Genomic DNA, 22,330 nt, shown 5'->3' on the forward strand with positions numbered 1-22,330 from the left:
TTATGTGTGTTTTTTGTAATTTTTTTGTTTGTTTTTGTGTTTTTATGTGTGTTTTTTGTAATTTTTTTGTGTGTTTTTATGTGTGTTTTTTGTCATTCTTTTGTGTGTTTTTTGTGTTTTTTTTAAACATGTTTTTTGTAATTTTTGTATGTGTTTTTAGTATGTTTTTATCTGTTTATTGTGCGTGTTTTTGTGTTCAAAATGTTGATACAGTAAGTCAAAATGAAAAAAATAATAATCAGGTCATATAGGTGAGGTTGTGCTGAACAAACAATTCCAACATGGCATGGTAAACATTTTTTAAGTGGTGTATATATAGACAGAAAGAAAAAGAGTCAAAAACTGACAAAATAGCCCCAAACTCCAACCATAAGCTGTAATTTAACTATTCAACTGTCTTTATTATCATGGCCAGATTAACCTGGGGGGCTCACAGAGATCAACAAAGGTTTTCTGTGGTGAAAGTTTCACCCAGGAGACCAGCACTGTAAACACAAAAGCAAACAATATAATTTGAAGAAATCTCACTTGTGTGTCGTAACTACTTCACTTTCTGTAATCACCTCAATTACATAAGTACCTAATTTTTATGCCATTTATGTGCTTTTATTTCAATTTTTAAATTTTTTTTTTTATCATGCTTTACCATATCCTTTTATTGCTCGAACCTGAGACCTGAGAGGTATTTTTGTTGGTTTTTGACATAAACAAAGTTTAAGCATGACCAACTTTTGCTAATATAAGTGTTGCTATAGCTTGCATATGAGATTTTACCACGGCTGCAAAATAAGGGGCCAGCACCAATGGACCACTGAACATCTTATTCCTCCATGTTGACACAATTTAAGATTTAAGAATTAAAATTAGACCACAAAACAGTATATTAAGTTATTGAAATGTGCCCTACTTTAAAAACATTAAAATGCTGCTTACATAAATGCATCAATGATAATAATACAACAATATATTTAGAATATACTGTATAAAACAATCTGAGTGGTACTTATTTATAATATTTTGATGCTGATACTTTTGTACTTTTTAATTAATTGTTTCCCAGTTTTGCCAGTTGCAGTCACATTTAACCTGTGACCTAATTCACTGAGTCATTCATAATTTTCTTTAAGTGCAGTACTGAAGTACAGTAAATGTATTTAGTTACATTTCAACCCTGCTCCCAAACCTTATTAAAGAAAAGTATTTAAGTAACCACATGTGAACGCTACTTCGTATCCCCAGCGAGAGTCCTTCTTCCTGTTCACCTCTGTCATATTGTTTGTGTGTTTTTATATGTTTTGGACGGGTTGATGAGCAAATTTCATTGTACTACCCTGTGCAATGACAATAAATTCAATTCAATTCAATTCAACTTTATTTATAGAGCGCATTTCATGCACAAGGCAGACTCAGTGTGCTTCACAATACACATAATTACGGTTAAAAACAACAACAACAAAAAACACAGAAAAATCAAACAAAAATCGATTACAAATTAATTGAAGAGTGCAGGTAGACAAGCTATTCCATATTCACCACATATACACTTACTTACTCACACATGTGCACCCACTCCCACAACCACACATGCACACAATTCAACCAAATGCTGTAGAGAAAAGATAGGTTTTTAATCTGTTTTTAAAAATGGCTACTGATGTGGCAAGTTTAACTGTGTCAGGCAGGGTGTTCCACTTTCTTGGGGCATAATAATAATAAAGGCTTCTGATTCTAATTCTGAGAGTTAATTACATTCCACCAGTGATATAATTTTAAAGTATAACTCCATGGAAACTAGATTAATCCACAGGTTAAATGTGACTCCAGCTGTTATTAAAGATCTTAATCAGGCCTTTAAATGAAGCTCCTCTGTGTTTCCACGGTGATTAACTGACCTCAGAGGAGGGGGGGAGGGGGCGGGGCTACAATTAACCAGGCGGGCTGTGATTGGCTGAGAGCCGAGCGAGGCGCACGTGCTCGTGCTCTACTCTGCTGCCTGGGAGTTCCAGAGCTCACAACAAGCTGGACCTCAGCCCGGAGAGGAGCTCCGCCGCCCCGCTACCGTCCGCCCGCCGTCCCGGTAAACAACCAACCAACTAAAAAAAAAAACACCGAAAACCGACAGAAGCAGCCGCCATGAAGGAGCAGAAACGGTTTCCCGTGTGGCTGCAACTTTTCTCAGCGTGCCTGGTGTTGGCGGTAAACGGTAAGTTGTCTCTTTTGTGTTTGTTTACAGTTCAAACCGCAGCCGTTAATTTCCGTTAACGTCCGTTACTTTCCGTTAACGTCCGTTACTTTTCAGTTGTAACGTTAACCTGCGTTTTCACTCAAGTTCCCCCTCTCTTTTTCTCTTTCCACTCACGGGAAATGTGTGTTTTTGACTCGGTAAGTGTGTGTGTGTTCGGTGCGTGGTTGTTTAAATGTCAGCCAGGCACAAGTGGCTCCGTCAATTCATCACCGGAGTAACGGAGCAGCGGCATTTAAGCTGAAGCGGTCCTCGGTGTGATGAGTGGACCGGAGGACGTGTGGGAATGTGAGAAGGACTGAGACTCTGTTCTGGCTCTCAAACTGACACATTATTCACATGAAAACTCACATAAATACAACATGTGAGATCAGTGGCGGTTCTAGACCAGTTTTACTGTGGGGGCCAAGGAGGGGCCAGTGTTTAATCAGAGGGGCACATTAGCACATGAAAAAATGGCAAAGATGATATTTAAGCATGCAAAATCTTTGAATGTCTTGAAAAAGACACAAAATGACCAAAAAAAGACACAAAATGAGAAGACAGAATAACAAAAAAAACCCCACAGAAGACATAAAAATGACAAAAAAAGAACAAAATGATGAAAAAAAGACACAAAATAACTAAAAAAGACACATAAATGACACCAATGACAAAAAAGACACAAAATGACAAAAAAAGACACAAATGACCAAAAAAGACACAAAATGAGAAGACAGAATAACAAAAAAAAAACCCAACAGAAGACATAAAAATGACAAAAAAAAGACACAAAATGATGAAAAAAAAGAAACAAAATAACTAAAAAAGACACATAAATGACACCAATGACAAAAAAGACACAAAATGACAAAAAAAGACACAAATGACCAAAAAAGACACAAAATGACTTACAAAGACACGTGAAGACATGAAAAGGATTCAAAAATGGACCAAATAGCCCAAAAAGACTCCAGAGAGTTAAACTATTATACAATGTAACATTCTGGGTTCCTTTTGTGTACAATGATATATTGTTTGAACAAAAAGGTTAGAATTGTTTCATTGTTCATTGTTATAAATTGATCATTTTATTATTAATTTGACACAGGGGCCACAGCAGGGGCCAAAGGCTTCTTCACAGGGGCAGTGGCCCCTGGAGGCCCCTGTGTAGAACCGCCACTATGTAAGATGGAAAAATATTCATTTTGGATTAAAGCCCTAAACCTTTATCTGTCCATCAATTTTATCGTTTGATATCTGCTTGTTACAGGCATAAAATGTATTTGTGTGTTTGTTTCCAAAATGTACTAATATGGAAACTTGTTTTTCCCAGAAGATATAATACAGAAAACGATGTTGGGATGATTTAACCCTTTGATGCACAACATAAACACCTTCTTATGCACAACATGGGTCCAAAATGACCCGCATTCATTTCCCATCTTATTTAATGCTGGCTGTGTGTTTGAATATCTATTTTATTGTTATTACAACGGATCATTGTATCCATTTTTCCTTTCATACTTGATGAAAAAAAAAAAAGCAGCCTTTGAGTGCCTTTGCATAGTCGTGTCGGCACACAAGCTTTCGTCCAGTATCCGGAAGGTTGATGGTTCGATCCCCGACCATGGCAGCTACATGTTGAAGTGTCCTTGAGCAAGATACTGATGAACTGCTGCGTTCATCGGTGTGTGTGAATGAATTGACAACGATGGCAGGTGGGACCAGTGTGCCCTGGTAGCCTCGGCCACCAGTATGAGTGGGTGAATGAGCGTAGTGTAAATCGCTTTGGATAAAAGCGCTATATAAGTGCACCCCATTTAACAATGGTTTGTTTTATTCTAACTCAATTCATCATATTGATAATCAAGTTTTCCATCCTCTAAATTACTAAATCCGTCGCTCTATTTCAGTGTTTTCCCTAAGTTGCAGACCTAAAATAAAAATAGAATTTAAAATATGCAATTCTGCATCATTGTGTACAAACATTTGGAAAAAGCTAGAGCAGATAATAAATAAACAACGAATAAACATATAATCAACCATCAGATTCAGGGCAAGTCATTTAGTGAGTTCTGAAGCTCTTCACATTGATTTTCTTTTCATTTATCTTTTATATTTATAGGCTGCTGCTCATGAGAGTAGTAATGATAATAAAAACGTATGGAATCTATAATATCTGCAGGTTTTGTGACATCAGGCCAGACATTCTTGTTATGTCTGAATGTATGGTTGCAGAAATAAACCTTCAGGGCGTTTCTTTGTGCAGAATGCCCCTTTGAAGGAGCACGACACATGTAGGCTGGCTATTATACTGCTCCAGTGTTAACCTCGTGCCACTGGCGCTCGGCTTTGTCTGCATTTACATGCATCAAACACATTTAGGCCGATGAACAAAGGGTAAAACTGTCCTGATTCCCCTGCCTCGTTTTATTCCCTCAGCCCAGGGAGAAGGCATCACATGCCACACCAGTGTGTTTTTCTTGGTGTTGCGATGTATTTTCCAAATGTGGAAATGTTCCTGTTCCACTTAGAGCTTTTTTTCTTCACTTTGACAAAGAGGAGAATTCATGACTCGGCTTGGTCCTGTTTAGAAGTCAGATTGTGTCTTTTTGTGTCTGAACTTTGGACTTTTTGAGTTGAGAAACATTCAACAATAAGAGGTCAAGGGTCGATTCAGTCTTAAAGAGATTTATTGGAAAATGTGCAGCAAAGTGTATAAAATAGTGAACTAAAGCACAAGGTAAATCATGTTACATAGATCAAATCTAAAGGAACAATTATGCTTTTGACTTGGATTAGATTTTTTCTGTATTGAATCTGAATGCAGCATTCATTCTGCACATGAAACCGCTTTACATAATTTGTAGTGGTCGACCAATACGGGTTTATTTAAGGCCGATGCAGACTATTTTGACATCAGTCTTAACCGATCCATGATATGTGCTGCCGATTTTTTTGGGCCGATTGTTGAAGCCGATATTGCCTTTTCTCCCTCCATTTACATGATAAAAATGACACAATGATAACAAATGTTACACAAGTCTCAATTTATGCTGATACAATTTAAAAAACAAAACAAAAAAAAAAACAAAAAAAACGCAAATATCGGCCAGCCGATATATCGGTCGAGCTCTAATAATTTGTGTTATGCTTAAGTCTCTAGTCTTCCTGTGTTCCACACAATAACAACAACAACAAGCAACAATTTAAATTCACACAGTATAAATAAAACGAGAATCTTCCAATATAAAGATCAGAAGACAAGCGATTCAACTGAAAAACAGATAAACAAAACAGCAACAAAATAGTGTTTTTAACAACAACACATCACTAGTTAACACCCAATAGTTGTCCGGACAACAACTATTGTGTTTTATTAGTGTGCACAGTGTTTGTAATGCTTGTGTTGACACACTGCAGGCTGCAGATGCAGCATGTGACTTGATTTGGGGACGACAGGGGATTTGTTCAATTTGGAGATTAACACAGCTACTTAACTTAAAACCCGGTTACAGAATCAAATATATTTTTTAACAGATACCCAAAAACTCTTCTGCTCAACTTAGACGTGTGCGTTTCTTCTCCTGTAATGTCCTTATATAGACTTGCGTGACCGAGAGGCGCACTAAATTTTCCCCACATAAATGTTTAATCCACTTGTTTTAGTTTGAATCAACATCGAAACAGTTTGCAGCCTGTAGAAAGCTGCACACAGCCCAACATGTCTGTCCCTCGGGGCTCGGGGACGGGACGGCCCTAAAGAATAGGTGTGGTTTCACTGACCACAACGTTGAGTCACTTTTCCGGATGCAGCCGCCAACACAGGCATGCCAGTGAACTTCCACCCACAGCAGCACTCACTGAGACCTTTCCACAGTGTCAGGGAGCCGGAGGGGGGCCGGGGCTCGCTGCTGCTGCTGCTGCTGTGTCATGTAAAATGTTTACAGGGCAGGATAAGAGCTGAGGGAAGGTTTTTACCCCGTGATTTACCTGATTAGGCTAAATTCAGCAGGTTGTAGCTTACTTGTCCTGTCTGTTTGCTGCTGAGGAGAGAGAAAAGGAAAATGGTGTTCTGTGTCGGGGCTGAGCCAGTCTTTTCTCACAACAAGACCACTTAGGGCAACTGAGTGAACCAGGGCTAAATATAGCCCGGCGCTGGACCAATGGCGTGCCACGACTGTGTGTATGTGTGTAATTTGTGGATGTAGGCTGGTGCAAACGTGCAAATTTTCACTTGAAATTGATGCAAATTTACTCGTGGGTGTACAGAAAGGTTTAATTGCCAATAAATCAGGCAGTTACTGGACTTAATTAACTGGGATTTAATTTCCTGCTGATGTGACGGATGCCCCCGCTCCACTGCAATATTCAAAGCATGCAGTGACGTTTATTTAAACGTGCAATGTGACTTTTTGTGTCACGAGGAGTCTCGATCAAAACAATAACAATATTCAGAGCAATGCATGTCATTACAGTCAGCTTCTCCTCTGTAAGATTCCTTCAGTGTTCATCATTCAGGAGGTTTTAACTCATCTGCAGAGTTCTCATCCTCTCTGATAACTCAAGACCCAGATGTCTGATGACTAAAGTCCTTTATCGTATTAAAGATATAGTTAAAACACCAAGATCTATCGTAAAAATGTGTCTTAAAAGTCCAACTTCTGGTAGACGACCATGGGGGATATGACTCCGCTGACAGGCAACACGGAGCAAATCCCTGATTAAAATAACTATAAAGGCTGATTTCCATCGGCCGTGGACCGGCTGCACCGCGGTCACCGTTGCTGATCGCTGCCACTCTAATCAATGAGACCATTTTCCGCCGCGGAATGTCTCAGCAGCGTCCCAGCCGCGGCTCTCCGCTCTGCAGCGACATCATTCTGTAGCATTTCTATTTTTGCTGCAAGCCGTTGCTGAACCGCGTCAAGCTCAACAGAGCAGATTGCTCCAGACAGGGAATCCGACACAGAATCAACATTATACACTTCCGCCCCCTTTCAAAATAAAACGCAATACGCAGTTCATGCAGCCTAAAACTACTTCACATCAACATTATGTTATGACGGAGGCACCAGATCAGCAATCAATCAATCAATCAATCAAAGGGTCTCAGAGGGTCGGAGACATGGACGACGAGAGACTGATTGTTGAAGTGGAACATCATAAAATCATTTATTACATAACACATTCTGTTTAAGGATAGATGGTCAGATCAACAGATCTTCCACGTCAGAGAAGCAAATCAAGCTGTTTGTTGTTGTTGTTTACTTTATACACACAGGTCTCCTGTCCGTTCAGGATTATCACGTGTTCTCATTAGCTCGTGTTTATACGGCTGGCTCGCTACGCTGCCGTTACACGCCGTGTGTGAATTGACGCCCGGCAGAGAACGGAGTAAAACCGCAGCGCAGCCGTTCCGTGGCTAGTGGAAATCCCCAGTAATAATATCTGTGCTATGAACATTGCTGTAAATATTTGGGATAATGTAAGCATACAACAGTGATTCCAAAAAAACTGGGGCGCTGTGTAAAACTTAAATGAAAACAGAATGCATCAAATTCTGAATGAGTGCATATATTAACCATAAACTTTAAAGTTTATCATCGTTCAATTTAGGTCGCAAAGGATTTGCTCATCATTGGATTCTGTTTTTATCGAGTGATAAAAAAAATAGTACTATTTTCTAATTTAGGATAAATACCCTTGAATGCCAAGAATGCCCTTTTCTTCCACTTAGTCTTTCTTATGACTAATAAGTGTTTCCTCATTACTGAATCCATGCTGTGGCTCACTCTGTCTTAAAACATATAAAAAATAATTTTGCAAGGCAATGACTGAAATTTAGATTCTGGAAAACAATAAAAACTTTTTTGGGGGTCTGACAGTGCTGGAATCAGGGCTATAATTAGATGTAATATTGAATGTTGGCACAATATAATCTGGAATTGGAAACTTTAAGCAGTATATCAGAATAAGTATCAGACATTTTACACTGATGACGACCAAACTAAAGAGTAGATTATAGCTGGAATAAATCAACAGAAAATTAATTCAACAGTTCTGATAGTCAATGCATGATAATGATTAATTGAATATCTTTTCATTTTGGACTGTTGGTTGTCCAGAGAAAGACATTTGAATAACTCACATTGGGCTGTGGACAATACAAATGTGCTTTTTAACCATTTTCTGTTTTTTAAAAGACAAACAAATGAATCAGTTAATGAAGGAAATGACCCACAGATGAATTGATAATGAAGAGAGTGGTTGGAGGCAGCCCAGCTCAGTGTTGTTGTGAGTTTGTGAATGTGTGTGTGTACCATCTGCCTGTGTTGGGTCTTCGCTTCAGGCTTCTGTCTTTCTTTATTCAGCACTGATGACTTGATTATTACTTTTCCCACCAAATCCCTCCGGACAGGACCGGCTCTCTTTCTTCCGTTTGAATTTTGAATAGCTTCCGTTATCAATGTTTCATTGCAATATGGAGTGTCTTCTAATTTGGGCCACTTTATTAGTGTCTGTCGGCCCAGTTTCCAATCTGCCACGTTGAATATTTTACACGCTGTCATGTGAGCGCGGATATTAGGCCGAGGAGCTGCTTCAATCCAAGAGCAGGAAATGTTTAAATCTTGTGATGATCAGAGAGGTAGGACTCCATCCAGAGTGGACAGTTGTTGCTCCAGGCTCTGTTTCACTTACCGTACTTCACAGATACGCTTGTTGTTTGGTTGATGGTGCGTGACGCCTGTGTGTATTTTTAGCAGCTGGCCGTTGTTATTTTTTTAGTTTTTTTTTAACAGCAGCAGCAGATGGCTGTGTTGCTTCGGTAGCTACTTTCAGATTACAGAAAGCTCACCTGCAGCTGGAGTCCTGCTGTAAAGACTCGGGTTATTTCAGGACTCGGGTAGCCTGGCCTCCATAAATCCACTTCCTGTAACACATGTCCAGGTTCCCCCTGCTTATATCTGTAGTGGCAGAGCTTCAGACGAGGTCAGCACTCCTCTACTCTGCCCTACAAAGTCTAACTGCAGTAACTACGCAAAGGGTCAAACTGAGAAAAACCGCTTTAAAGTTTAACATTTTTTAACTGGGCAGCCTAATGGGTTATACCTTTGACCCCAAAAATGTAGTTACTGCACTCTGGTTTTGCTGTAAAATGTTCTAATAGTAATGCACAAACACAGTGCAGTAACTACAATGTTGTTTTATTTGTTTAATTCTATTCAAAGATTTGTGTATTTTAGACTTAATATTATAAAGTAATGTTATATTTTAGTCTAAATATAATTTTATCTCACTTTTTAACTTAATTACTATCTAGATAATAATTTCCCTATTAAATAAACGTATAATTTCTATTATTCTTGTCTGCACTATTCAACACATGCCGTTACAAGTCAAAAATCGACCTCGACCCTGAAATAAAGCAAAATTGAAATCTAAAACTTTGTCACAAGATAAAACAGACATAAAGGAATTCATTTTTTCAGTAACTCAATTTCGACCAAAAATGTAGTTACTGCAGTTAGACTTGGTAAAGCCAGTACAGGTCTCAAGCCTTCTTATTATGCTTCAGCACATCCTTAACACTTTTAACAAGGGCTGGACCTGTGTGTGTGTGTGTGTGTGTTAGGCCTCTCTCTTTTCTTTCTGGAACACTGAGTTCCCACACTTGCCCGTCGGCCTATACACTCCAGCATGCCAGTGTGTGCGTGACAGAGCAGAGGGCAGAGCGTTTACTGTTGTCAGGCCTCAGGACGCATCAGATATGAGCACTGACGTAACCACACACACACACACACACACAGACATATATATTCACATGTTCCTTCCCATGTGTGTATGTATCAGCTCCTGCTGATGACTGACTGTGCATTTTTTTCTAACTTTAATTCCTTTAAATCCGTCTTAAACTGTCTCAGTGTATTAGTTTTACGGACTACAGATTTATTCCACGTCATCTTTGATAACTTGAGTAATTCAGATGAAAGAGATTTCAGCCCGTGGCCGTGTATTGTGTCTTATACTAACACAGCAAATTGTGCTTTGTCAGTGAACCCTCTCTGAAACTCTCAGAAAGGACTTTCACATCAAACTGATCAAGGCTGGTCTGTCCCACCCTGATGTCCTTAAACGTCTCCATCAGCTTCATTCTCATTCATGGTGGAGACTCGTAAACGACTTGCTTTGATTTGACCGGACAGTCCTGAGCCTCTTTCACACAGAGTTCCCAGCAAATTACTGGAATAACCTTCTTAGGGCTGGGCGATGTATCGATATAAAAGATATATCGATATATTTTTAAATGTGATATGGAATTAGACCACCATTAGACCTGCATCTCAATATATCGATATAGTTCATTTTCCCCCCTTATGTATAAATTCTGCCCTAACAACGGTTTGTCATAACGTTCGTTATTCTTTTCTCATAAATATATTTATTTCGGAAAAAGATTGGCCTATTTTGTTTCATAGGCTATTTTTATTTAAGATATTTTTTATTTAAATGTGCACTTTATGGAGCTTGAATTTTTTAAAAAAGGTACTCCTGTTGTTATACAGTATTTATGTTCACTTAAATAAACGGTTTTAGTTTAACTACTTGTGACATGTCATTTGACTTTGACTGAACACTTGCTGTCATGTTTTGATACAAATATCAGTATATATATCGTATATTGATATTCAGCCTAAATATAATCGGGATATGACTTTTGGTCCATATTGCCCAGCCCTAAACCTTCCTTTCAGCTCCACTGTAAAAAATTACAGTAAAACACTGTCAAATTGCATCAGAAATAGATTGTAAAATTAAACAATGTATACCACTGTAGAAGATACTTTTATTTACCATAAATCAAAGAATAGCATAAAACTTTAAAATCTACTGTCATAAACTGTAGAAAACACACAGTTTTGCTGTAAAAATATAAAATTTTCATGTAAAATGAATGGAGAAATACCACGATGACACAATTAACCTAAAAGTAATGGGATTATTTAGTAAAAATTACAGTTTTTGCTGATGTACTTACGCTCACTGTAGTCTCTGTATTTTTTTACGGTGAAGTTCTGGTAACCACAGGTGCCGGTATTTTATCGTAAATTGAACAGATTTTTAACATTTTTACAGTGTAGTTAGGCCTGAAACAATAACAACAATCTCGACTGATCAGGCTCAACAAAAGTTATCCATCATCTCCATATATCAAATAATAGGTCTGTCGTGATGCATTTTTGCGTGCATAAGAATGTCACCAACTCTCAGCCAGCATGGTGACAAACAGCAGGGTTTTCCCAACCAGTAGAAGACTTGGCAGCAGCACTGAACCGTTTTTTAACAGCTCCTAAGCCAAATGAACAGTAAATAACATGCTGAGACACGTTTGCTGTCATTTCTGGTGGCGCTGCTTCTCTCCTCTCCTCTACTCTCTGTCCCAGAGATTCACTGTGTACTGGCATTTTTAATAAGTTAGTTCTTAAAATAATATCAGCAATATCAGCCCCTGCTCGCATTCACAGACGGCCCCGTGCAGGAAATGTCCCTGAACATTCCAGGGATAGACTGCGTGTGTAAAAGGGGATTACTCTGTGTCTGAGATGTCTGATTAGCCTTGTTAAAGGCTTCTGTTTATTTCTGTCTCTTCACCTAAGGTCAGAGGGCAAATGTGTTGACTCAGACTGCCTGTTGATCCTCTCAGTAGCAGCCGTTTAACTTGTAGTAACCGCCAAAGGGAAACATGTGCACTGTGTTCGGTGCTGCAGCTCATTTGTTTCCAGGAAGTAAACACAAGACTTGACATGGTCACTCATGGCAGAGCCAGCCCCCCATTTTTTTGATGAAGTGTTAAACCTGTACCGAGGCGAAAATAGTTCAACAATTGGGTCAGTACAAGCTTCTTTTTTTTGGCTGGACGCTCATCACGTTGCTGTCATCAGACTACAATAACAAGATATTAGAATACCCAAATATGTTTGCATTAAAATACATATTTCTGCATGCTCTGGCATGATGTCCAGCTGTGTCCTGATTTCTGAGGCTCAAGCTCTTGCAGATTCATATACACCTTCTTTTTGGGGTTTCTTGGGGAACTGGATCAGTATGTGTTTTTGGCTCTAACTGCTCTGATTTTTGGTCTGGTATTTGAACCTCATTCTTGGGCTGAGGCATGCTGGGAAAGGCACAGACCATGACTCATAAGGAGCGAGGAAAGGCACAATGCCCTTTGGAAATGGCTTGTCCTGCCAAACATAACTCCACATACCTTTCTAATCTGTCACTGTGCTGAGGACAAAGTGGGGCACCATGTTGGGCCTTTTAGCACGGCTGTAATTTTGACAAATGTATTAAAGCTCTTATTATTTTGCTGCATTGTTAAATGCTGCAAAAAAAAAGTGTTTTTGTGGCTGTATTCCTGGATGACTCATAGCTCTCTTTAGTTGATATCACACTTCCTTGGGGAGAAAATCAGTGTGTTTACATAATGAAAACAACTCTTATATTGTTTTTGGACTTGAGCCCTTGTTTAAAGGTCCACACCCACATTTAGTCAAATATCAGGATGTCATTAACATGCTAGGACTTGTTTTTACTGGAATAAAAGATTCACTACTGCAGCAACAACCTTCTTCTGTCACATGCAGCTGGAAGAGTTAATATATATATAATATATATTATTGAGATATCAGTGAGATGTCCGGAAAGTTAAGTTTTGTGCCAACACTTGATGTATTCTTGGACTTATTAGTTTTGGGGAATTTTCCTTCTATAGGCAGTTGCAGCAGCTTGATGCGTCGCTTACAAAAAAGCATTTCACACTTACATTTGATGATGTTTGGACTTTCTTTGTCCGTGTTATAAGATTTATATCTCTGTTGTTTCTTTTGCAGAGAATATCTCTGTTTCTGTCCACTAGAGCTGAATATTTTATCATCAGAGTATTGCAGTACCTTATTTGCAGGAGGCACAATTTGTCAAACTACCTTGTGAATGAAGTAATGTGGTGCTGCAGAGAGTCATGGTCTACATATCGTATTCTACAGACTACAGAAAAAGTGTTTGAGATCCTCACAAACATCACCCCATGATCATTTTAACATATTTGTCTGTTAAAAATAGAATAATGCAAACATTTCCTCCAATATCATGAAACAAACCAATATTCTCGACAAAGCTTAATCCCACTAGAGGTTAGTTTTTAATTTTATAATAAAAAATTGAATCAAATTGACCTTTTAAACTGTGTTGTGTCACTTTGACTCGCTGAAATCAAAACCTGTTTCTCTGCAGTCGTTTCCCAATAAACTAAATTGAAACTGCAGCCACAGATTTCTCTTGTAATATAAACTCCTGTTTATCTGAAACTGTTTGTCTGTCAGCTGGAGATAATGAGGAAGAATAAACCTCTGATTTCCTCTGAAACAGCAGCAGCGTTTACAGCTGAGGTGGGGAGAAAACCACATGACGCATGTATTTCAGATATACTGTACTGATGAGAATAGGGAATACTTTAGTCTTTATTCCCACGTAGTTTTATAGACGTGGTTTGGACAGACTGTAGCATCTCTTGGGGGATTTTGAAGGAGGCTCTGGTGGTTGACCATGTTGACTAATACATCACTCATTTAATTTCCCCAATAAACCTCTCGGCTAAAATACCCTTTGTACCACAAGCAGCAATAACAGAGACGTTGAAACAAATAGTCCGGCGGCTGAGCTAAATATAGGGGACACGCCGGACAAAAGCACCACATTTTTTCCACATACTCTTTCACTCTTTCACCATAGGTTTCAATTTTTGGTAGGAGCCACTTCATCAAGATTGTGGATCGGAGATGGCAGCCATATAAAGTCTATGAGAACCAATATATCTTCCAAGCCACTCAGAAGGGCAATCTTTGTGTCAAAATATACATTTTCTGTGTCAAACAGTCATTTAAAGCTAGTAAGAATACCACTAGATGATTATTTGATCCAATAGATATGTTCATTTTCACCCAGAATGGAAGTCAACTCGCTTCAAGTGCTGCAGCAGGGGATCCTGAGTTGAAAATGTTTGGAATCTATCTTCATGGGAGAATTCGGATTAGCTGCTATGTACACTACTCAAACTGTTGTAGAAAATATAAATCCTCATAAGGGAGGATATATATTTTCAAAGGATTTACACTACAAAACAAATCAAGGGAAAGCTTTCGTCTCATGTAAGCATAAAAAGAAAATGTATATTTTGATGTGGCTTGGAAGATATATTGATTCTCATAGACTTTATATGGCTACCATCTCCGATCCGCAATCTTGATGAAGTGGCTCCTGCCAAAAATTGGTAGGATCACCTATGGTGATGGAACGCATGTGGAAAACATTTGGTGCTTTTGTCTGGCGTGTCCCCATTCTTCTGCTGCCCGACTAAAAGAAGAGTGTCTCTTTTTATTTCCCATTTCTTGATTTATGAAGTTTTTCAGTCCGATTTGCCCGTTAATACATTTTTGGAAGGTGGTTGGTATTTCTCAGCTTTGACTCTGTTTCCTGAAGGGAGGCTGTGTTCCTTCCCAAAGATAAACAGACACCAGCTCTTGGATAAGAACATGTGGGCAGTGCCAGCAGAGCCTGTTGAAGGCCGTGACCCTGGACACAGCTCTGATAACTCTGGTTATCCATGGGAAGGGCAGTTCACAGGATCAGCAGACAAACAGGATGTTGGCAGAGCAGATCTCTTTCATTTCTCATTCTCCCTCAGAGGACATGAGGAATCTACTCAACAGTTTCGTGAGTGCTAATGGATAATAAATCCACAGAGTCCATGTTTAATACTTCTGAGGTTAAAATAAAACTGCTTAGTGCAATCCACAAACTACACTATGTTCATTACTTGGCTGAGGAAGTTGTTTTTTGAAGGGGATCCAAACCACAGGTCAGATAGGAAACACAAATCAGTTTTCACTTTCGTTAACATTTTAAGACGATCAGTATCTTTAGTTTAAATACTGGAAACTGCTATCAACTTAAGTCTAACTGCAGTAACTACGCAAAAGGGTAAAACTGAGAAAAACTGCTTTAAAGTTTTTTTTTTAACTGGCCAGCCAAATGGGTTATAGGTAGGTAAGTGGTTATTACACTTATTTCTACATTTTCATTTAATATTGTAAAGAAATGTTATATTTTAGTCTTACTATTTTATCTCACTTTTTCACTTAATCAATATCTGGATAATAATTTCCCTATCAAATAAACTTATCATTTCTATTATTCTTGTCTTCACTATTCAACACCATCAAATACAGTGAAAGGGTCAAAGTTATGAGACCAAGCCAGTAAATGTCCTTTTTTATGTCTATATAACATTATATATAACTTTATTGACACGTTGCCGTGGATACGCATTGCTCTGCTTCTCTCCTGATTATGGCTCGCCTTGTTAGTGACCTGTCAATCAAAGGTAGCCCTGCCCCAAATCACATGATTCTTTATCTTCTATTTTCTTCTAAATGGGGCCATTATTAGAACTATTAACATGAAATTGTCTTGAAGAAAAAAAATTTCTGGTTTGCCTCCCTGCTCAGACCTGGAGGTTGCCGCCTGTATTCAACACAATGACGAAATACAAGACTACACTTTATCACAGTCAAAGTTTAGCTTTAGTTTTGAGTTGTATTTTGTAGTTACTGCAATTTTTACAATATTATTTATCTTAAATAAAGCAAAATTGAAATCTAAAACTTTGTCATAAGATAAAACGGACATCAAGGAGTTCATTTTAAATTATAACTCAATTTTCGACCCCAAAATGTAGTTACTGCAGTTAGGTTTTGTAGGGCAGTATAGTATCCATGTTTATTTGCCCATTCTGACTTAGACTTCATGAACACACCAAATTTGGAAGAACAGCTTCCCAACTTGGGAACACAACCATCCAAGGAGCAATGGATGCACCGTTAGTCTTGGAGGGCTGCTCTCTCTCTCATTTGTGATATAACATTTTTTAGTCCTTTTGTCCCTGAAGACCAGCCAGTTAGTTTTTCCACAATGCTTCACTGTTGGTCAGAGTTGTACTGAATAAATCACTGAGTGCTCTCATCCTTGAGTGTTTTGAGGAACAGGAAAATATGTGTGTGTGAGTGTGTAGTTTGCGGTTTGAGAGATGGAGAGGACACATCGATGCACAGGAAGTTGGAAGTCTCTTCAAAATGCCATTTTCAGCCGTGGCCTTGTGGCCTCTGAATTATACCCTCAGCCAGACTAAAACGCCACTTTTCTTTCTTGTAGAAGTCTAAAAAAATATTTATCCACTCCAGTGAGTGCATTTAGTTTTAAGTGGGAAGAGGAACCCTGCTGAAACACTGAAAAAAAACGGGGTCACAGCTCCTTTTTTAACTCTTTATGACAGACTCTGTGGCACTTCAACCACCAATTTCACACTTGGGGTCCGACCTCAATTTCCTTAACAATTATCCAAATGAGAAGCTTTAGCTTGCAAAGTCCTGGGTGTTAAAAAGCTTCCAATTATTCACTTCCACCAAATTCTAAGTGTCAAAATGAGGTTTAATTGACACCAAACAACTATGTGCTGGTATCTATATTGAGAAAAATGTAATTACTGCTACATTGTTCATTGTTGTGTGTAAACTAGATGCTAAAAAAAAACCCCATTTTGTCTGGAACTTGGCTTCCTCACTCATGTATCATACTTCATTTCTAGTTTTTTTCCATTCTCTTTTGTAAACAATGCTGTCATAGTTTCCAGAGGTCAGAAATATCCGTTTGGAATGAAACTCTTTGACTATAAATCATAGCTCGTTTGGTCTTCATGCTGTTGGAAAGCGCTCCACGCCTCCTGATGCTCTGGTCCCGCCCGCCGACACGCTTCCCCTCGTGGCCTGAGAGCTGCCAGACTGTCAGGTCCAGCAGCAGTGATGCTGGTGGAAGCATCCAGTGTTTGTGTTGTGTTTACAGTGTGGTGATGGCTTACTCAGCTGTTCACACCATCACCATACGACTCTACTCACTGCTAGAACAGAGTAGAGTCCTGCTATAAAAACTCTGTCATGTACGTATCATGATCCATGGAAAGTTAGCTGTTATATGACATATAATCATGGAAAAAATGATTAGACCACCCTTTTTCTTCAATTAATTGTTCATTTTTAATGCCTGGTACAACTAAAGTTTCATTTTCCATTGTTTTCTTGAGAATAACCAAAATCATTATCCAGAAAAACCATGTTAAATGTCTAGATATCAGCTCCTAAGTTAAACTCTTATCAGCTATTTTTGTTGTTATCATTATATTTGTCCAAACAAATGTACCTTTAGTTGTACCAGGCATTAAAATAAACAAGAAACTGAAGAAAACAAAGGTCTGATAATTTTTTCCAGGACTGTATGATGACGTAAAGGTAAATTAAGATTGTTTGTGAAGTTATTCAAAATGAACTCTTGTGGAAAAATGGACATTTTTGGCTTTTCAATTTTTTTCAGTTCAGTTTTTGTGCATTTTTCATAAAAAACGAGTGACATTATAGAAACGACTGGGAAAATAAAGGGTTAAAACTTTGAAAATGTATTAATATTTGCAAGTGTATGATCATACCTGATATTGGTTAAAAAATTACTATAAATACTACTATATTATTTTATTGTATTTAGGAAGGGGACATGTATGTCCACTAAGGAAACCATCCAACCGGCAGCAGCCACTTTACTCTTTATTCAGCAGCACAACAGGAGAACGGAGCGGAAAATTTAATAATGGGAGAAAACATGATTGTAGCTGATACTCAGTCAGAACGTGTTTTACTCTTACTGATAACTGGTACACAGAAACTAGTTTTCATGCCAGAAATTACACAAAAATGCAGCATAAACATGCATAATGCCAAATCTCCTCACAAGCCACAGCTGCTACAGTTTATCCTCCTCTTCCTGGGTCTGGGTTCAGGCTCTTTTTTTCTTTTCTTTTGTTCAGTTTTGTTTTTTAAGGAGGCATAACTGTTTCTCATTCTTTAAGCACAACAAACATCTTATCAGTCATGAGATTTTAAGCCAAAGTCAACACCCAACATCTGTGTCTGGTTGCACTCGGGACACTATGAAAGAGTGTGAGGACTCAGTAACAACACTGGTGTGTTTGTGAGGTTAATGAGGTTCTGTGAGTTGAAAACAAGCTTGTTTACACTAGAATAAAGTGGCAAATAGACACATTTTTATGCTTTAACATCTTATTATGAAGTAAAGGTTTTTTGCACCATGTAATGCATGGGTTTCAAACTCGCAGTCCGCGGGTTTATTGTGTCCATCGTGACGATATTTTGTGGCCCCCACCTTGATATGAAAGTTTAATGTGAGTTTTATATGAATGGCACTTTACCGTGTTGTGTGTGGAAGGTCCCTTTTAATTACTTTTTTTGGTAATTTTGTGTCTTTTTTTAAATAACTTAGTCTTTTTTGGTAATTTTGTGTCTTTTTTGGTAATTCTGTGTATTTTTTGGTAATTTTGTGTCTTTTTGGTAATTCTGTGTATTTTTTGAGTCTTTTGTTAATTATGTGTATTTTTTGGTCATTTTGTGTATTTTTTAAGTAATTTATTGTTTTTTCAGTAATTTTGTGTCTTTTGTGATTTTGTGTCTTTTTTGGTCATTTTTTGTCTTTTTTTTTGTAATTTTGTGTCTTTTTTTGGTCATTTTGATACTGCCTCCAGCGGCCCCCAGGTAATCAGAGTTTGAGACCCCTGATGTAATGGATATAGAATAATGACACCATCCGCATTTAAATTAGCTCCATATAAGCCTCACGTTTATTTAATTTCCGTTGTCTCCGAAAACTGATTGCTTGATAATATGACTTTTATTCTGTGTTGTAAGATGTGCGCTGTAGTAGTCACCTGGTCTCTTTGCTTCCTCTCTGCAGCTGATTACTGTAAGGTGAACGTGTGCAGTAATGGAGGAACCTGTGTGACCGGAGCAGGAGCTCCCTTCATCTGTATCTGCCCTGATGGATTCACTGGAGAAACCTGCAACGAGACAGAGACTGGTAAGCATTACCTCTGAAGTTGTGACTTGTAGCAGCTCTAAAGATAAATATTGAGTCATTTTAAATGGAGCAGATTGATCAATAACAAACGTAACCTAAAAGATTATTTGCAGTTTTATGTACGCTGATGATTTGGCCATTATATCTCTCAGTAGTGCAGGGTTCCAACAGCTTCTCAACATATGTTCAGACTATAGGGTCAAGTTTGACATCAAGTACAATGGCAAAAAGAGTATGATAATGATATGTAGGAACCCTGTCTGTGTGCACCAATGCAAAATATCTAGGCCACATCATCAATGATAAGATGGAGGATGATGCTGACATGCTTAGACAGAGAAGAATGCTACATGTCCAAAGGGTAACCAATCAAACAATCAATCAACACTTTATTTTGGACACAGGGGCGGTCCATTTAACAATAAAGTAAAAACACAATAATAAAAAAGTAGAAGTGCCAGCAAGCTTTTTTGTGATTTAGGGATAAACACCTTCCAGGCCACCCTGAGAAGACTGATGTATAACTTTATATGTAGACTGCAGGGGTCCCAGAATAATCTTATTATAGAGTTGACCAATCCAAGGTGTAGTTCTGGTAGATACCAATCCTATATGTGAAAACACAGGTGTTTATGTCTTTTATAGGAAGTGTATAAGTACTGTTTTTATATGCCACTTTTTACTGCTATTATTTATTAGATACCTGTTTACTGAATTTGCATAAGCATTCTTTTAATATTAGGTGATATAACGCCTTTTGTAGGTTTGTTTTATCTACTGTATGTGATTGTATGTCTTTTTGGACGTTGGAGTCTGCGATAAAATTTTTTTTTTTTTAAGTATAAAAATGCACATAATTCACCTCTGTCCTTCACCCTCACCTGATTGCTACCTACTAATGCTGTTAAACTCCACTCTCCTCTCCATCCTCTTCAGATTCAGATCAGATCAGATTTCCTTTATTGTCATTGCACAGTAACAAGTACTAGGACAACGAAATTAGCCATCAACCCGTCCAAAACGTATAAAAACACACATACAATATGACAGAAGTGGAAGAAAAGGAATACAGCACAATGTGAGGAGAGGAAAGGAGGAAAAAACAATGGAAAAAAATAAATAAATCTTTGTCCTCATCCTAAAGGGCCCTGCAACCCAAACCCGTGCAAGAATGACGCCACCTGCGAGGTGACGGGTCAAACCCGCCGAGGCGACGTGTTCAGCGAGTACGTCTGCAAGTGCCAGCCGGGCTTCGATGGCGTCCACTGCCAGAACAGTGAGTAGAGTCTTATCCAATCACTTCCACTCTGTCATGTATGTATCAGGATCCATGGAGAGTTAGCTGTTGTATGACATACAAGCATGGAAGAAATGATTAGAGCACCCTTTTTCTTCAATTTCTTGTTCATTTTTAATGCCTGGTACAACTAAAGGTACATTTTCCATGGTTTTCTCGATAATAACCAAAATGATTATCCAGAAAAACCATGTTAAATGTCTGGATATCAGCTATTTTTGTTGTTATCATTATATTTGTCCAAACAAATGTACCTTTAGTTGTACCAGGTATTAAAATGAACAAGAAACTGAAGAAAACAATGGTCGATTATTTTTTTTTTTCATGAGAGTATGATGATCTATAGGTGTCATCTGAAATTAAGATTGTGGAAAAATTGTAATTTTTGGCTTTTTAATTTTTTTTCAGTTAATTTTTCATAAAAAACAAGTGACATTATATAAAGAAATTGGAAATTAAAGGTTAAAATTCTGAAAATAAATTGATATTTGCAAGTTATGATCATAACCTGACGCTGGTTAAAAAAATGCCTCTGAAATTGGAAATTATTCATGTACTATTTTATTGCATTTAGGAAATGGACATGTATAAAACATGTTAAAATCTGACACTAAACAAATATTATAAATATATCAAAATCAACGTTTTGCTAATTATTGACATATCCCACAGTTTGATGGATTTTTATATATTTTTTTCATAGCATTTACTTTACAAAAATTTTTGTGTGTGCATTTTTCATAAAAAACTAATGTGGCATTATGTAAACAAACTGGAATTTCAAGCGTTAAAATGTTTAACACTACACAAAAAAAAAAAAATGCATGAAAATCAATGTATTTTGGCACATTTTGTGATGCACATGGATTAAAAGTGTCCGTGTTGCTGACATGCTGATAGCATCCATCCTTCACAGGGATAAATAAACACTGTAGAGAAACATTCCTATAGAGTAAATGAGAGTAATGAGGTCGGAGTTAATCTGTCCAACCTGACACACACTAACATGGGGACAGCTGCTGGGAGCCGTGGACACCAGACGGACAGCTGCCCTCCTTATGGAGCTCCATTCACGCCTCACTTAGACCACGTTGGTTCACTCGGGGTCAGGCTGCTCCTCCTGCTCCTCCTGCTCCTCCTCCTGCCCTGCTCACACAGACAGATGGCTCCTGTTTGCACGAGGAGGAGGCGGCACAATAGCAGTAGCCAAGTGTTTCACAGGAATCAAGTGGGACTGTTAGGAGAAGCCTAAGTGCATATTGTGTTTGATCATGTATGCCTTTTTATCCTAGGTGTCCCAGGGGCAGATTTAAATTCAAGAACAGGTAACAGAGGCAGAGAATGCTCTGTTCATGTCAATGTGTGTGTGTTTGTTTGGCCCTGTGGTCTGTTTTCCTTCTTGGATCCAGGTGCTCTCTGTTCTCTTGGCTGCATGCGGAGGAACACACACACACACACACACACACACACACACACACACACTCACACTCACACTCACACTCACACTCACACTCACACTCACACACTCACACACACACACACAGACTCTCACAGACAGAGAAAACGCTGAGCTCAGCATTATCTCTCCTATGAGTCAAGGTTAACAGAGAGATCATGGCAGCGTCACATACACCATCTTTTTATCACTTCACACCAAGGTGATTATAGTTAACGAAAACTAGAATTGAAAAAACATTTTTGTTAACTGAAATAGAAATAAAAACGAGAGTTTTAAAAAAAAAAAAACGATAACTAACTGAAACTGTATTGTGTGG

At 38.2% G+C, this 22,330-nt stretch overlaps 1 protein-coding gene across 4 annotated transcripts in view; it reads left to right on the forward strand.

Annotated features, from left to right (window-relative positions):
- The first annotated feature begins 2,012 nt into the window (after window positions 1–2,012).
- mfge8b (milk fat globule EGF and factor V/VIII domain containing b) overlaps window positions 2,013–22,330 on the forward strand; it is a 52,304-nt gene continuing 31,986 nt past the window's right edge. For 2 of the 4 annotated variants that reach the window (XM_059335336.1, XM_059335337.1), the window contains exons 1-4: window positions 2,013–2,203; window positions 19,136–19,258; window positions 20,403–20,534; window positions 21,848–21,880. In XM_059335336.1, coding sequence (XP_059191319.1) covers window positions 2,134–2,203; window positions 19,136–19,258; window positions 20,403–20,534; window positions 21,848–21,880 — 358 coding nt within the window. In that variant the 5' untranslated portion in view covers window positions 2,013–2,133. The remainder of the gene's footprint in view (window positions 2,204–19,135; window positions 19,259–20,402; window positions 20,535–21,847; window positions 21,881–22,330) is intronic. The other 2 variants (XM_059335338.1, XM_059335339.1) reach the window with 1 other exon arrangement.

Source organism: Centropristis striata, chromosome 6 (genome assembly GCF_030273125.1).
Source record: "Centropristis striata isolate RG_2023a ecotype Rhode Island chromosome 6, C.striata_1.0, whole genome shotgun sequence".
Lineage (NCBI taxonomy): Eukaryota > Metazoa > Chordata > Actinopteri > Perciformes > Serranidae > Centropristis > Centropristis striata.